Source organism: Scyliorhinus torazame, chromosome 10 (genome assembly GCF_047496885.1).
Source record: "Scyliorhinus torazame isolate Kashiwa2021f chromosome 10, sScyTor2.1, whole genome shotgun sequence".
Taxonomy (NCBI): domain Eukaryota; kingdom Metazoa; phylum Chordata; class Chondrichthyes; order Carcharhiniformes; family Scyliorhinidae; genus Scyliorhinus; species Scyliorhinus torazame.
Window position 1 is genome coordinate 16371181 of NC_092716.1, and position 16700 is coordinate 16387880.

The following is a 16700-nucleotide window of genomic DNA, read 5'->3' on the forward strand; positions in this document are numbered from 1 at the left end:
ATGCCGCCACTTTGGGTAACACTTGGAGTGTGTTTTCCCTGACTCTTGGAATATGGCACATGCTGATGAGACCCTGAAGGGCAAGCGAGTGTACAGGCCCTTATGCGTGTTGATCGTGATGTATTTGCAGGAATTAGAGGTGAAGATATGAGTGCTCATATCTATCTTAGTGAACGTCTGGCCACCTGCTAGTTTGGCATATTGGTCATCTATTCGCAGAATGGGGTACATATCCAATTTGGAAACCGCAAGCTTATAATCCCTGCAAAGGCGGATTTGATATGTTCAGTTTAAGTACCGGGACGACAGGCGCTGCCCACTCTGCAAGTTGCACAGCTTTTATTATACATAGATTTTCCAGGTGCCCAAGCTCGGTCTCGACCTTCTCCAACAGGAAATGCGGAACTAGTCTTGCTCTGAAATACTTAGGCGTAGCGTCAAGGTCCTGACATGGATTTTGGCACCAGGTCCCAATATTTTCCAAAGGCCCATCTTGAAAGACCTTAGGGTACTGCTGACAACTTTGTACAGTCCTCCAACGCCAGTCTGAAAATCTCGAGCCAATCCAGCCTGCTCCGCTGGAGCCAATCATAAGACTTGGTTCCCGTCCCCACACAATGTTGAGTGGAAGCGGGCTGATTGCTGCCTGTAAGTCACTGGGGTCATTGTGGTGTCCTTAATCAGTAAAGGTTCGCCTGTGTAGATGGCTAATCTGGCTCTAGTGTCTTCTAAGGTCAAGGATTGGATGCCGGTTTGGAGGCAATCAAATATCTGCTCCACAATGACGGAGACAGCAGACCAGATGTCCACTTGCACCTCTGATGGATGACCATTTACTAGTAGCTTTAAAATTATCAGGGTGACCTTGGGCCCGATGATACAGTTTAATTGCATTGTCTCTTCATTTGGGGGTGGGCATACCTGCATGGTGCCAGCCTATGCTGGCCCTGACTTCTTTCCTGAATAGACATATACTGCTGTTTCCTATAGCCTTGCCTTGGTAGTGCTCTTTTACAGTTAGCCCATCATCTGGCATAGAACCATAGAATTCCTACAATGAAGAAGGAGGCCATTCGGCCCATCGAGTCCCGACCCTCTGAAAGAGCACTCCACCTAGGCCCATCCCTTTTGTATCCCCGTAACCTCATAACCCCACCTAACCTGCACACCTTAGGACAATAAGCGGCTATTGAGTATGGCCAACCCACCTAACCAGTACATCTTTGGCATCTGCATTCTTCAGGAATTGCTTCCCCAGTATCCTTAGGATTGTCATGAAATTTCCTTGACTGCTGGGGGACACCAGCTAAGCTCTGACTTGGTAATGGGCGATCCACGCAGGCACCTTCAACTAAGGAATGGGCACCTTTACACAAGGGTTCTTCCACCTAACTGGAGGGCATTACAGTCAGGGGCTCCCTTTGGCTCCTGAGTTCATTTTACTGTGTTCTCCAGGGATAGGGCTATCTCAATGGTTTTTTTTTTCTCATACAGGTTAGGCTCTGCCAGTAACTTCTACTGAATTTAGAGATTGTTTATTTCGCCCACCAACCTGTCCCGCAACATCCCGGTCAGGGATGGGCTGAATTCACAACCCGCTTATAAATTCCGTGACGGGGTCCCTCGGGGGATTGTATTAAAGTGGTATCTCTGGAGGATGATAGAGGGTTTCGAGTCAGAGTGATTTTGTGCTACGGGCTCATCAAAACTTTTTGAGTCAGTGTCAGTCAGGCTTTTTATTCCGCTGAATGTCGGGGCCCTGCATGCTGTCAGCAGAAGCACTTTCTGCTTCTCATCTCCCACAATGTTATTAGCCCGGAAGATATAACGCATTCGCTCTGCATATGGAACCGAGTCTTCTCTGTTAACGTCATGAAGTTCAGGTTTGCTGAAGAGAGTCATTTTGTTTCTTACCTGTGACGACTGGAAGACAGGAAGACTTTAAGAATATTGGATTCTAAGTGTTGGGCAATTTAAGGGTTAAACGCCTGGGGTTAGAGTGTGTTTGACTGCAATGGTCATGTTTTTAAAAAAAATTGTTTTACAGGGCCTGGGTGGTTTTAGCAGCCATAAGGTGAAATTGGCAAAGGAATGTGTTTTGCAGTCTGGGCTAATGGACTGCGGTTTGGACTGGGCAAGTCCCTGGGGAGTTAAAGTGCTTTGCAGCCTGCAGAGATTCAGCTTGGAGAGATGAGGCCATTGCTGGGTGGGGCCAAAGAATGCATTGGAGAGGCAGCTGGTGGAGAAACGTTGAGCATGAGGAGTTGCAATCTGATCTGCCTGATGCTGAGTCCACAATTCTCCCATCGTAAGATGGATTGAGATCTGTATGTTTCTTGTTGTTTAACTAGTGCAGTGACATTGGTTTTTGGCTCCCCCAGTGGGGAAACATTTTCTCTAAGTCTAAGGAGCTTTGACAAAGAGTCATTGGGCTCGAAATGTTAGCTCTTTTCTCTCCCTACAGATGCTGCCAGACCTGCTAAGATTTTCCAGCATTTTCTCTTTCTTCTCTAATTCTATCTTATGAGCACGCACTCTGTGTGGGATCTATGAGATTTATGTAACTGGAATATGGCTCCCGCCTCTTTGTTTTGCAGAATCCTTGAGATTAAGGCTTGCATTCTATTTGCCCTTTCGATTATTTGTTGTGGTTGTCTACTCGCATCAAATGATTTTTGTAGACAGTACTATTGTATTACTGTTTCTGAGAGCTTACTGTGCACAAATTGGCTGCCACGTTTCTTACATTACAACAGTGACCACAACTCAAAACGTTCTTGCTTGGCTGAGAAACACTTAGGGACAGAGGGGGTGGGATTCTCCGCCGGCGGGATTCTCCATTTTGCTGGTGCCCGGGGGTTTCCAGACGGTGTGCCCCACAATGGGAAACCCCATTGCCCGGCCGGCGTAACGGAGAATCCCGCCGGCGAGTCGAGGCAGAAATGTGACGCGGCGGGTCGGAGAATCCGGCCCCCTGAGTTTGGGTGAGGGGTCGCAAAAGCACAACTTCCTTTCTTGAACACAAAGTGCTGAATGTATGGGTGCCACGGTAATACAGTGGTTAGCACTGTTGCTTCACAGCGCCAGGGTCCCAGGTTCGATTCCCGGCTTGGGTCACTGTCTGTGCGAAGTCTGCACGCTCTCCCCGTGTCTGCGTGGGTTTCCTCCGGGTGCTCCGGTTTCCCCCTACAAAGTCCCGAAAGACGTGCTTGTTAGCTGAATTGGACATTCTGATTTCTCCCTCTGTGTACCCGAACAGGCCCCGGAATGTGGTGGCTGGGTGTTTTCACAGTGACTTCATTGGAGTGTTAATGTAAGCCTACTTGTGACAATAATAAAGATTATTATTATTATAATTCATCTGAGTCCAGTTTGTGTTGAGCCTCACACTCTGTTGACCGAGGGGGACAGATGTTCTAAACTCTATCTTGCCGTACAATGAACCCATAGGATCTGATACACTGTCCGGTTGAAACAGAGAACACGCGCAAGATTAAAACAAAATTAAGATGACAATCACTCTGCGTTTCCTGTCACTGTTGCCGGGCAGTTATGCTAAGCCAGACTTGCGGCTGTTAGACACCGACAAAAAAAATAATTGAAATTACGTACATGCCTGCTTTTGCTGAGCGGCCCACAGGCTATGAAAAGGATAAAGCCGAATCCCTGTGCCTTTAACAGAACATTGCCCGTTGTTTCTCGCTCTCTCTCGGGGGTGGAGGGGTTGGGGGGGGGGGGGGGAAGAAAAGGAAAGTGTTCTTTTTTCTTCAGATGAACAGGAGTGTTACTCACCTCCAGCACAAGATACCGAGCAACCCGATCTCACGACCACCCAGGTGTAGTTGTGTCTCCGAACAGTGGTCTTGCTTTCATTGACAGCCTTCGGTAAGGTGTACTCCCAGGCAATACCTGGATTCTTGCCTTGTAAAAGGACCTGAAGTTTAAGAGTGGGGGCCGAGGGGGGGAGGGAGGTGGGGAAGAAAGAGGCATTGAATAGGTTTATTGTCAATTTGTCTCCGTCGCACAAAAGAAAAACATCAAAAGGTAAGGGGAGATTTAATAGAGGTGTTCAAAATCAAGGACAGTTTTGACAGAGTAGTTAGGGAGAAGTTGTTTCCAGTGACAGCAGGGTCGGTAACCAGAGGGGACAGGTTTAAGGTAATTGACTGAAAAATAAAGTGCCGAGAAGAGAATAAAAAAAGACAGTGAATTGCGATTTGGAATGCACTGTCGGCACGGTAGTTGGTTAGCACTTTTGCTTCACAACGCCAGTTCCAGGTTCGATTCCCGGCTTGGGTCACTGTCTGCGTGGGATCAGCATGTTCTCCCCGTGTCTGCGTAGGTTTCCTACGGGTGCTCCGGTTTCCTCCCACACGTCCCAAAAGACATAAATGTTGTATGCATGGACTTCAGTAAAGCCTTTGACAATGGAAGGCTGTGACTAGCGGCGTTCCACAGGGATCAGTTCTGGGTCCTTTGTTGTTCGTGGTGTATATAATTGATTTGGAAGAAAATATAGCTGGTCTGATTAGTAAGTTTGCAGATGACACAAAAATTGATGGAGTTGCAGATAATGAAGAGGATTGTCAGAGGATACAGCAGGATATAAATTGGTTGGAGTCTTGGGCGGAGAAATGGTAGATGGAGTTTAATCCGGACAAGTGTGAGGTAATGCACTTTGGAAGGTCCAATGCATGTAGGAATTACACAATAAATGGTAGAACACTTGCGAGCACTGAAGGGCAGAGAGCTCTGAGCGTGCATGTCCACTGATCAATGAAAGTGGCAAAGCATGTGAATAAGGTGGTCAAGAAGGCATACGCCATGCTGGCCTTCATTGGTCAGGGCATTGAATATAAAAATTGGCAAGTCATGTTGCAACTGTAGTGGACATTAATCATAGAATCATAGAATTTACAGTGCAGAAGGAGGCCCATTCGGCCCATCAGTTAGGCCTCATTTGGAATATTGGTCGCCACACTGCCAGAAGGATGTGGATGCTATGGAGAGGGTACAGACGCGGTTTACTCGGATGTTGCCTGATATGGAGGGCATTAGCTATGAGAAGAGGTAGATAAACTCGGTCTGTTCTCACTGGAACGACAGGTGTTGAGAGGCAACCTGATAGAGGTCTACAAGATTATGAGTGGCACGAACAGAGCGAATAGTCAGATGCTCTTTCCTCGGGTGGGAGTGTCATGTACTAAGGGACACAGGTTTAAAGTGCGTGGGGAAATGTTTAGAACAGATGTGCGAGGCAGGTTTTTTACAGAGGGTGGTAAATATATGGAACGCGCTGCCTGGGGAGGTGGTGGAAGCAGGTACGATAGTTGCATTTAAGGGCATCTACTCAAATATATGAATAGGGTGGGAATGGAAGAATACGGACTCCGTAAGTGCAGACGGTTTTAGATTAGGCAGGTACCATTGTCGGCGCAGGCTTGGGAGGGCCGAAGGGCCTGTTCCTGCGCTGTATTGATCTTTGTTCATTGATGTGTTTGTTAGGTGTATTGGACATTGAGTTCTCCCTCTGTACCCGAACAGGCACCAGAATGTGGCGACTCGGGGCTTTTCACAGTAACTTCATTGCAGTGTTAATGTAAGCCTACTAGTGACAACAATAAAGATTATAGAAAGGGCATTTAAAGGAGATTCTATTGGGTAACTACGGGATGGGGAAATCTCTGCAGGGCTCTAATTGGCCAGCACTTTCAAAAGGCTAGCACAGGCCTGACGGGCTGAAAGGCCTCCTTTTGCGCTGCAACATTCTACAACACCCCCATTCCCTCTTCACACCTCTCTATTGATGAATGAATAAGTTTAACAGAGTAAAACGTGATGCACCTGAAGGGAAAGAGAGTGGGCCCTGTGTCGCTCTGTTTACAAAAATAGTGAGCTCATCTTTCTCTGTGCCCTCTGCAAAGATAACTTATATTTACACAGCAGGCGGGATTCTCCGGCCTCTCAGACACGTGCTTCCCGGTGGCGGGAAGGCGGTGCATCATTCGCTGGCAGAAGGATTCTCTGCTCGCTCCGCTGTCAATAGGAACTCCCACTGAAGCCACCCGACGCCGGCTGGAAACCCACGGGCGAGGGTGCACTGACGGCGGGATCAGAGATTGCAGTGCCCAATGAACTGCTGGAGAATTCCGGCCAACACCTTTAACACCGTTCAACATACCACGACGTTTCACAGCAGAGATTATCAAACAAAGTTTGGCACAAAGGCACAAAAGGAAATATTCGGACAGAGATTTGGTGAAAGGGTTAGGTTTTAGTTACTGCTGTAAAACAGGAAAGAGATGGACAGGTTAAGAGAATTCCAAAGCTTATGGGCGGCACGGTAGCACAATGGTTAGCACCGTTGCTTCACAGCGCCAGGGTCCAGGTTCGATTTCCGGCTCGGGTCGCTGTCTGTGCTGGGTCTGCACATTCTGTTAGGTGAATTGGACATTCTGAATTCTCCCCCAGTGTACCCAAACAGGCACCGGAGTGTGGCGACCTGGGGATTTTCACAGTAACTTCATTGCAGTGTTAATGTAAGCCTACTTGTGACACTAATAAAGATTATTATTATTACAGTGATTGAAAGCACAGCTGCCAATGAGAGGAGAGAAGAAAGTCAGTGAAGTACAACAGGTCAGATGTGAAAGAGCGGAGGGACCTCATCATGTGTTTCTGTGTGTATGAGTGAGTGAGAATATGTGTGTGTCTGTGTAAGTGAGTGTTTAAATTAGTGTGAGTGTGTGTGTGTCTATGTGAGTGTGTATCTGTGTGTGTTTGTGAGGGAGTGAGTGTGTGTGGGAGAGTGTGGGTATTTAAGTGCAAATGTGAGAGAGTGAATGTGTATGTGTGTATTTGTGTGTCAGCATGTGTATGTGTGTGAGAGAGTGCAAATGTGGGAGAGTGCGATTGCATGTGTGTGTGAGTGTGAACATCTGAGTGAGTGTTTGTGTGAGAGAGTGTGAGTGTGTGAATGAGTATAGGTGTGAGATAATACAAGTGTGAGTGTGTGTATATATGTGTGAGTGAGAGTGTGTGTGAGTGTGCATGTGGCAGTGCCTGAGTGCAAGTATGTGCATGTGAATGAGTGTATGTGTGAGAGAGTGCAACTGCGTTTGTGTGAATGCGAGTCTGTGCCTGCGTGACATTGCATGTGTGTGAGACAGCATATGTGTGTGACAGTGTGAGTGAGTGTGTGATGGTGTATGCCTGAGAGCGTGTGTGAGATAGTGCGTGGGTGACAGTGTGAGAATGTGTATTTGTGTGTGCGGTGTGTGTGTGACAGTGTTGCATGTGTGAGCGAGTGTGATGTGCATATGAGTGAGTGTGTAACTGTGTGTGTGAGTGAATGTGTATGAGAGTGTTTGTGTGTGAGACATGTGTGTGTTTGTGTAATCACTGGTCCATGCTGGAATTCAATGATTTCTATTCAAAATTGGGCTTCCATATTCATAATGAATTTGGGCAGGTTCTAACTATCTTTCACTGGGGCTGTTGTCCCTCCGCCTTTGGATAACTGCAGCACGCCCCTCTCCAAACCCTCTCAAACAACTGAATTGATTCAAGATCATGATAAGTTGCTGTGATGCAGCAGTGCAGAGGTATTAAAGGTGGCTTTGGCTTGGGATCAGTGTTTTAGCAGCCACAGGTCCGCGAACTTGGCGATATTCATTCCTGCACTGTGTGGCTTCAAAATACTCAAGTATCCTCTGTGATTCTGTTGGTGATATTTCCGGGGCCCCATCTGCTGCCTGCGGTGAACGTAACAATCCCATGATACAATTTCAAAGAAGAGCAGATAGGTCCTCCCTGGTGTTCTGACCAATATTTATCCCTGAGCCTAAATCACGATAACAGATTATCTGATCATTATCACATTGCCGTTTGTGGGAGCTTGCTGTGCGTAAAATAATTTAATATTTCAGGAACAAATTCATTTGAATAGTCTTTGTAATATTAGTGTATGTTGCAAGGAAAATGAAGCCTCTCATATCTGCCAACTGGTTAAAGGTTGATGAATCATGGGATGGTATTTCTCAGTAACCTTTTTCAGATTAAATTCCGAAAATCCTGCTGTGAATCTGTTCATATATCCATTAATATTGCGGCAACCTGTAATTATTGCATTTTGCTTATAAATGTACATATCTTACAAAAGAGTGAGTAACTGGGAGGAGTGCAGTGAAAATAATTTGAACTGGAGTTTGGAGAACTTTACCAAATTCCCTTGTCGAAATCATCCTCAACTCAGAGCCAACATTCTGTGTTACCTCAAGGCTGGTTGCCAATGAAAAGCGCTCTATAAATGCAAGTCTTTGTGGTCTTTTTCACCTGGAAGTTGTGCGGTGAGAGAGAGTTTTGCACCGTCGACCAGCACAGCTCGAGGTAGGCCAATCGGCCCATCAAGTCAGCACTGGCGCTTTTGAAGAACAATCCTGTTTTTCCACAGTTTGGAAAGGCCAGTTTGATGATTGTTGGGCAGTACGATATCCTGGAACCGCGGGCGTCACTCTCCGACCCCCTGCCAGGTCGGAGAATGGCCGTTGGCCGCCGTGAATCCCGCCCCCGCCCCCGCCGAAGTCTCCGCTCCCGGAGATTGGGCGGGGGCGGGAATCGGGCCGCGCCGGTTGGCGGGACCCCCCGCTGGATTCTCCGGCCCGGATGGGCCGAAGTCCCGCCCAGGAATTGCCTGTCCCGCCGACGTAAATCAAACCTGGTATTTACCGGCGGGACCAGGCAGCGTGGGCGGGCTCCGGGGTCCTGGGGGGGGCGCGGGGCGATCTGACCCCGGGGGGTGCCCCCACGGTGGCCTGGCCTGCGATCGGGGCCCACCGATCCGCAGGCGGGCCTGTGCCGTGGGGGCACTCTTTCCCTTCCGCCTCCGCTGCGGCCTCCACCATGGCGGAGGCGGAAGAGACTCTCCCCACTGCGCATGCGCGGGAAACTGACAGCGGCCGCTGACGCTCCCGCGCATGCGCTGGGAAACTGACAGCGGCCGCTGACGCTCCCGCGCATGCGCCGCATTTCCGCGCCAGCTGGCGGGGAAACAAACGCCATTTCCGCCAGCTGGCGGGGCGGAAATCCCTCCGGCGTCGGCCTAGCCCCTCAATGTTGGGGCTAGGCCGCCAAAGATGCGGAGCCTTCCTCACCTTTGGGCCGGCGCGATGCCCGTCTGATTGGCGCCGGCTTTGGCGCCAGTCGGCGGACATCCCGCCGTTGGGGGAGAATTTCGCCCCTCATTTTTCACCTTTCAAATCAAAGTTCAGACCAACCCAGAAGTTCCAGTTATCCCCAATTTCCCTACACAAGATGGGATTGGACAGTCCCAATCCACTTCCTGGTGACCATGGGTCCATTGCCAAATTCAGCATTTAATAGCCATCCTGAGTCAACAGGTAGAAAATGACTGCTGGGAGGAATGTCAGGGTGGTACGATAGGCTCTAAGGTGCGAACTACAGAGTGTTGCTTGGTGAGAGTGATGATGGTTTGACCTTTGAACCCATACTCACTGGAATCAGGTATTGAAGGGTCAAAGTCCATTTCAGATAGGGGCATTACAGCCAATCAACATCCTGGGGGTTACCATTGATCAGAAACTGAACTGGACTGGCCACATTAATACTGTGGTTACCAGGGCAGGTCAAAGGCTAGGAATCCTATGGCAAGTAACTCACCTCCTGACCACCCAAAGCCTGTCCACCATCTACAAGGCACAAGTCAGGAGCGAAATGGTATACTCTTCACTTGCCTGGATAAGTGCAGCCCCAACAATGCTCAAGAAGCTCAACACCATCCAGGACAAAGCAGCCTGCTTGATTGCTCCTCCTTCCACAAACATTCAAACCCTCCACCACCGATGAACAGTGGCAGCCGTGTGTACCATCTACAAGATGCACTGCAGTAACTCACCAAGGTTCCTGAGGCAGCACCTTCCAAACCCACGACAACTATCACCTAGAAGGACAAGGGCAGCAGATACCTGGAAACCCCACCACCTGGAGTTTCCCCTCCAAGTCACTCACCACCCTGACTGGGAAATGCATCGTCATTCCTACACTGTCGCTGGGGCAACATCCTGGAACCCACTCCCTAACAGCACTGTGGGCGTACCTACACCTCAAGGACTGCAGTGGTTCAAGAAGAAAACTTGCCACCACCCTCTGAATGACAACTAGGGATGGGTAATAAGTGCTGGCCTAACCAGCGATGACCACATCCCGCAAATGAATAAAGAAAATAGACAAGAGGAGTTACTGACATAGGAAAGTAGGAACATATGAGTTCTTATTCATAAGAGCCGGAGTAGACCATTTGGCCCCTCGGGCCTACTTCGCCATTCGACCGAATCATAGCCTGACCTTCTACCTCAACGCCATCTCCCCACACTGTCCCCACATCCCTTGATAGCTTTCCCCCAGCAGTGTTGCTTTGACAGTATTTCAGTCTGTGAGCTGGCTTTTCAAAATCCAGCAGGATGCAAAGGTGGGAGCAGGCTCTGACTGACGACCAACTGATGCCTTTCCTCTTCCTTGACCTTTCCTCCATGTTTTTATGTTTCAGAAACAAAGAATCCCCAGCTATCTATCTGCTTAAATTCTTCACTGTCTCTTCCTGAAATAATTTACAAACCGAGACTGCTTTCAGGCTCTGACCTGCACCTCACTGGGCCTAAACATTCCAGAAGTTTCTCAACAGTTATCAGCTCCTTCCAAACTTTATGGTTGACATTAAAAAAAAAGCTTACGTAGGCATTTCCACATTCATGATAAGAGACTTTACGGTCTGCCTTCCCATGCCAGCGACTGACATTAAACACAAAAACCCTGCCCTCTTGACCACCGGATTTTAGTGCAATAAATTTTACAGCTTCCTAAATCCCGATAAACACGCTCTCTGGTATTGGAATAAGGCAGCTCTGTATATTTTCTTTCCGAGTGTGCATTCCTGCTGAAGCTGCACTTTGCGAGTTTCGCTCAAGGCACAAGTGGAAGACAATGAGGCAAACAGCATCCTCACAGAGTAAATAACTTGTTGCTCGTGTTCAATTATCCCTTCCAGGTGGATCGTTACATTTATCTCGCCAGCTGTGTTGGAATTGCTGCAGCCGCCAGCAGACCCCCCACCCCCACCCCCTCTCCCCGCACCCCAACCATTTCTGCTGTTGGCTTTGGGCTAGGAAACATCTTGAAAACCAGCGAAGGATTTCTGCTCCCAGTCACTATCCCAAGGCTCCTTTCTGCAAAACTGAGTACATTCACGTACAGGGCGACTGTTTTGACTCAGCTATAGCACTGCAAACCATGGAATAGTGAGAAGTCTTCCAACACCAGGTTAAAGTCCAACAGGTTTGTTTCAAATTACTAGCTTTCGGAGCGCAGCTCCTTCCTCAGCTCCTTCAACACCTGAGGAAGGAGCAGCGCTCCGAAAGCTAGTGATTTGAAACAAACTTGTTGGACTTTAACCTGGTGTTGAAAGACTGCTCACTGTGCTCACCCCAATCCAACTCCACCTCATGGCTACCATGGAATAGTCTACAGTTAGGTTTTGGGAACAGGGAGTCAGGAGAAGCTTCTTTCACCAGAGTGTGGGTGAAAGGGCAGGACCCATGGCCAGATAGTTATTGAAGTGGATAGCGTAGCTGGATTAACGGAGAAGCTCAACATGAGCATGAGAGAAGCGCAGTGGTTAGCACAACTGCCTCACGGCGCCGAGGTCCCAGGTTTGATCCTGGCTCTGGGTCACTGTCCGTGTGGTGTTTGCACATTCTCCCCGTGTTTGCGTGGGTTCCGACCCCACAACCCAAAGATGCGCAGGCTAGGTGGATTGGCCACGCTAAATTGCCCCTTAATTGGAAAAAATGAATTAGGTGCTCTAAATTGTAAAAAAAAACATGAGCATGAGAGAGGAGGCCCACATGGATACCATAATGGTGCTGACCATTATGGTCTTTCTTTGTGTGCTGACATTCCACGATTTTCATTCTCTCTGTCTAGAACAGTACATTACACACTACACATTACATGGCAGGTCACAGTGTAGTGGTTATGTCACTGGACTAGTCATCAAGAAACCCACTCAAATATTCTGAGAACATGATTTGAAATTACACCCAGGCATTTGATAGAATGTAAGTTAATGAATAAAATCTGGAATCCTCTAAAAGCACTGAAAATATTCCTTGTAATGGGAGAATTTAGATGGATTTTTAAAAATTAAATTCCACACAGGGAAACAAAGGTAATTTTAAGGGATTTATAGTTGCATTGGTAAACACTAGAAATAGGTACAGTTTTAAGTGGGTTTAATTTAATGTTTCTGTGCCTGGAAGGATAAAACCTATAGTTAGATTCATGCTGGACAAAGGTGTACTCTTTGGAAGTTCGTTTTAATTCCAACTATGATTCTCTTGTGCTTCGAGAGGGCTACGGCATGAAGAGTAAATAAACTAGCGGTGGTTGCTTAGCAACTGCTGCCTTGTAACGTAGAGGAGCTTTTAAGTTTTACTTAGCTAATTTGATTGCAGTTGGAGATGGGTAGTGAGAGAGAAGGCTGCACTCAGCTCTGCCTGAAGCAGTTTGTTTCAAAAGGTTAAAGAGGGAACATCTCCCTTAGCCTTGCCAGAAGGAAAGCCATACTATAGAGTAATGGTTTAGAAGACAGATGTCAGAAACCTAAAGTCCAGCTTGTTGAGGAAACTAGAGAAATGAAGAGAAGTTTCCAAGAAGTCTGGAGTCAATGGAACAGAGGAAACTGGGAATCAGAACAGATTACTGTTCACTCATGTCATTGGAGTTAAAAAGGTATTGAATCGTGAGAGGCCAGAAATATATTTGCAGCAGTGCTAAGGTTTGTGAGGAATTGCTACAGTTTGAGAAACATTGCGCTGGATTCTCGAAATATGATGCTATGTCCCCATGCCGGCGTATAAACGCTGGCGTTTTACTCCAGACTTCATTGAAAAAAAATAGAGCAATTCACTTACCTGCAGGAGGCTAGCAGGGGCCTGGGAGCTTCACGCAGCTTTGGCTGCAGATACGGCCCCCCACACTTCCGGTTCCGAGTCCGTGAATGTGCACGGTGGCTGCCTCCTGCGGCCATGCCGAGCGCCATGGTGGACTCGAACCGCAGACCATCAGCAAGAAAGAAGGTCCCCCCGATCGGCCCCGCGCCACTTCATCTGACCCGCCCGATCACTGCCAGGGCCGCCCGGTGATGGATCCCCCCGCCCACCACCAGAGCGACCACGGACTGAGTCTTGACTGGCCAGACGTGGTTAGAACCAAGCTGTCGGGAAATCGGCCTGTCGGGATCGGAGCTTCACTGGGAGGGCCTTTGGCAATGGCCCCCCAGCCGCACGCCGCAATTCGCGGGCGACCGATTCGTGGGAGCAGTGCCAGGACCGATTCTCGCATAAAAGTCGATTCACCGCCCCCGCGTGAAATGCGATTTCGGCGCGGGGCTGCAGAGAATCAAGCCCATTATTTGAAATAATTGTGGAAATCAGGGGCGGGATTCTCCCCTACCCGCCGGGGCGGGGTGTCCCGGCGGGATGGAGTGGCGGGAACCACTCCGGCGTCGGACCATCCCAAAGGATTTCTCCGCACCTTTAGGGGCCAAGCCCTCACATTTAGGGGCCGGTGGAAGTCCACGCATGCGCGGGAGCATCAGCGGCTGCTGACGTCATCCCCGCGCATGCGCAGGGGGGGGGGTCATCTACGCGCCGGCCATCGCGGAGACCTACACCGCCGATGCGCAGTAAAAGAGTGCCCCCATGGCACGCCCGCGGATCGGTGGGCCCCGATCGCGGGCCAGGGCACCGTGGGGGCACCCCCCACCCCCTGGGCCAGATCACCTCCCCCCCCCTCCCGGAGCCCGCTCGCGCCACCTGGTCCCGCCAGTAAGGGAGGTGGTTTAATTCACGTTGGCGGGACACTCTGCCGGTAAGGGAGGTGGTTTAATTCACGTCGGCGGGACTGGCATGACAGCAGCCGGACTTCGGCCCATCGCGGGCCGGAGAATCGCCGGGGGGGGAACCTGCCGACCGGCGCGGCATGATTCCCGCCCCCACCGAATCTCCGGTGCTGGAGGATTCGGCGGCCGGCAGGGGCGGGATTCACGCCGTCCCCCGGCGATTCTCCGACCCGGCGGGGGGTCGGAGAATCCCGCCCCAGATCTTGGAGTTTGTGTAAAAGCCTTTAAGACAAAGGAAACCTGAAAACAGAGCTGTAAAACCTGAAAGCGAAACCTTGATGGAGCAGCGGAGGGAAAGCATAATTTAAAAGAAAGTTTGAGAGTATGACTTTTGAACACAGAATTTGAAATCACCCGCGTGAAGCCGGAGTTCAGCGTGCCTCGTTGGCCGGGATCCTCCCTTCTGGGGACTATGTCCCCACGCTGGTGGGAAAACCGGTGCCAACGAGTCAGGCATCAATGGCCCCCCAAAGTGAGAAATTCTCACCTTTCTAGGGGGCTAGGTTGACGCCGGAGGGGTTGGCGCGCTCCAGCATGTGCCGAAGGGACAGCAGAGTTTGTGCATGCGTGGGACGGCCGGCGTGATACCGTGCATGCGCGGGGGGTTCTCTTCTCCGTGCCGGCCCCCGGGCAATATGGCGGAGCCCTACAGGGGCCCGGCCCGGAAGGAAGAAGGGCCCCGATCACAGTATAATTTGATATCTGTGTTATTCTTAAAATCTGTCTGTAATTATTAAATTGGAGGGGGTGGGGGTAGTCCAGGAGTACTGTACAATAATCCAACTTTCCATAAATGTTATTGTATTAGTGTTGAAACTAATTGGTGGTCCTGTGACTCTGTTCCCCAATGTTTTATACAAAAAAGTAAAAGTTACTTTTGAGCCAGGGTTCCATTCTGGAAACTTCCCATCCAGTTATAACATCAACTGGGATAATAATAATCTTTATTGTCACAAGTAAGCATACATTAACACTGCAATGAAGTTACTGCGAAAAGCCCCTAGTGACCACATTCCGGCGCCTGTTTGGGTACACGGAAGGAGAATTCAGGATGTCCAAATTTCCTAACAGCACATCTTTCGGGACTAGTGGGAGGAAACCGGAGCACCCGGAGGAAACCCACGCAGACACGGAGAACGTGCAGATTCTGCACAGACAGCGACCCAAGGCAGGAATTGAACCTGGGACCCTGGCACTGTGAAGCAACAGTGCTAACCACTGTGTTACCGTGACGCCCATGTGCAAACGCACTCAGATGCCTAATTTTTAAAAATCCATCTAAATTCTCCCGTTATGAGGAATATTTTCAACACCCTTGAAGGACTGGGGACTGCAGGCGTTTTCAAAAACTGCAGATAGATGAGTTATTTTTATTTTATCAATCAACATGTATTGATCTTTTTCCACATGAGAGAGAGTGCATCTGCTGTCCTTCAAATATCACGATTCAAAGTGTTGACAGCAGAAGACAAGGAGAAAGAAGAATTGTCAAGAATCTGTTCAGAATAGGCCGCTTGATTACTTCAACATTCTAAACTGGAAATTCTGATTGGAGTTTTCATGCATTTTTCTGAAGGCATTAATTTTCAATAGGTCAGTGCAGCAGGGAGCGAGAAAGGAAGAGAGGAATGAGCCCATCAATCACGAAGAGCTCCACCACTAATAACACCAAGATAATGGGTTTGATTTTCCGTCCCCGGCGAACATCGTGGAGGGTGGGACAGGAAAATCTAGAGAGCCATTAAAAGTCAACGACCCTCCAGATGTTTCCATGCCGACCATGATGATGCCTGCCAGTGTTGGGGTGGAAACATTCCGCCCAATGTCTCACCCTTCATCATTAAAACTCCCTTAGGAGCGGAGGATGGATTTGATCCCGAGGGGACCAAGGTGTGGGAAGGGCCTTGCACTTGAAAAATAGGGGAGCGAGTGCCGACATAATGGGATTGCTCAAAGTTCAACGGTTTCCATTTTGTGTTTTTCCGAGTCCCCTCAAGTTCACTTCACTCTCTGAACCTGACATGTGCTTTTGGAATGCTTGCTACTGAGATGCTTGCCCTCTGCATCTTGTAATAGCTGCCTGTAACAACCACTTGAGACAGGCCTGCGGGGCACACCCATTAAGAGATGTGTCTGGATGCTGCACTCCAGATGGCCTGCCAAATGACTTCAAACACTGTGTCGTACTTGAGAAGCAAGGCGCTTGATTGCAGCTTATATCTTGAACACTTGTACAAACATTAGCCCTCCACGCAAAGCTCTCCGATTAAGCGACAAACTCTGACAGAACCTGCATTGCTATCTCCCCTCTCACATGTGGCACTCAAAGACTACTGTCCGGAGAACACTTCATTCTGTGTTCTTAAACTGTTACATTTTTCACATAATGAAGAAGAAGACAATCCCCCCCCGCCCCCCCTCCCCACAATAGGTCACTTGCTAAATACAATACCGCATGTGAAATTGAGCCATATAAACCAGCAGGGTCCTGTATCTAATCCCCAGGCTGTCTGGCACTCTTTCAGCCAAAATAACATACTTTGCTGATTTGAGAAGGAGTTACATTGGGATGATATATTCAGAGTCAAAGAAACATTACGGCGCAGAACAAGGCACTTCAGCCCATCGTTCAATAATAATAATCTTTATTAGTGTCACAAGTAGGCTTATATTAAGACTGCAATGAACTTACAGTGAAAATCCCCTAGTCACCACACTCCAGCGC

The 16700-nt window shown here is 48.9% G+C and overlaps 1 protein-coding gene across 1 annotated transcript in view; it reads right to left on the minus strand.

Annotated features, from left to right (window-relative positions):
* adamts18 (ADAM metallopeptidase with thrombospondin type 1 motif, 18) overlaps nucleotides 1-16700 on the minus strand; it is a 301723-nt gene that overhangs the window by 62538 nt on the left and 222485 nt on the right. The window contains exon 17 of the mRNA XM_072517824.1: nucleotides 3793-3934. Coding sequence (XP_072373925.1) covers nucleotides 3793-3934 — 142 coding nt within the window. The remainder of the gene's footprint in view (nucleotides 1-3792; nucleotides 3935-16700) is intronic.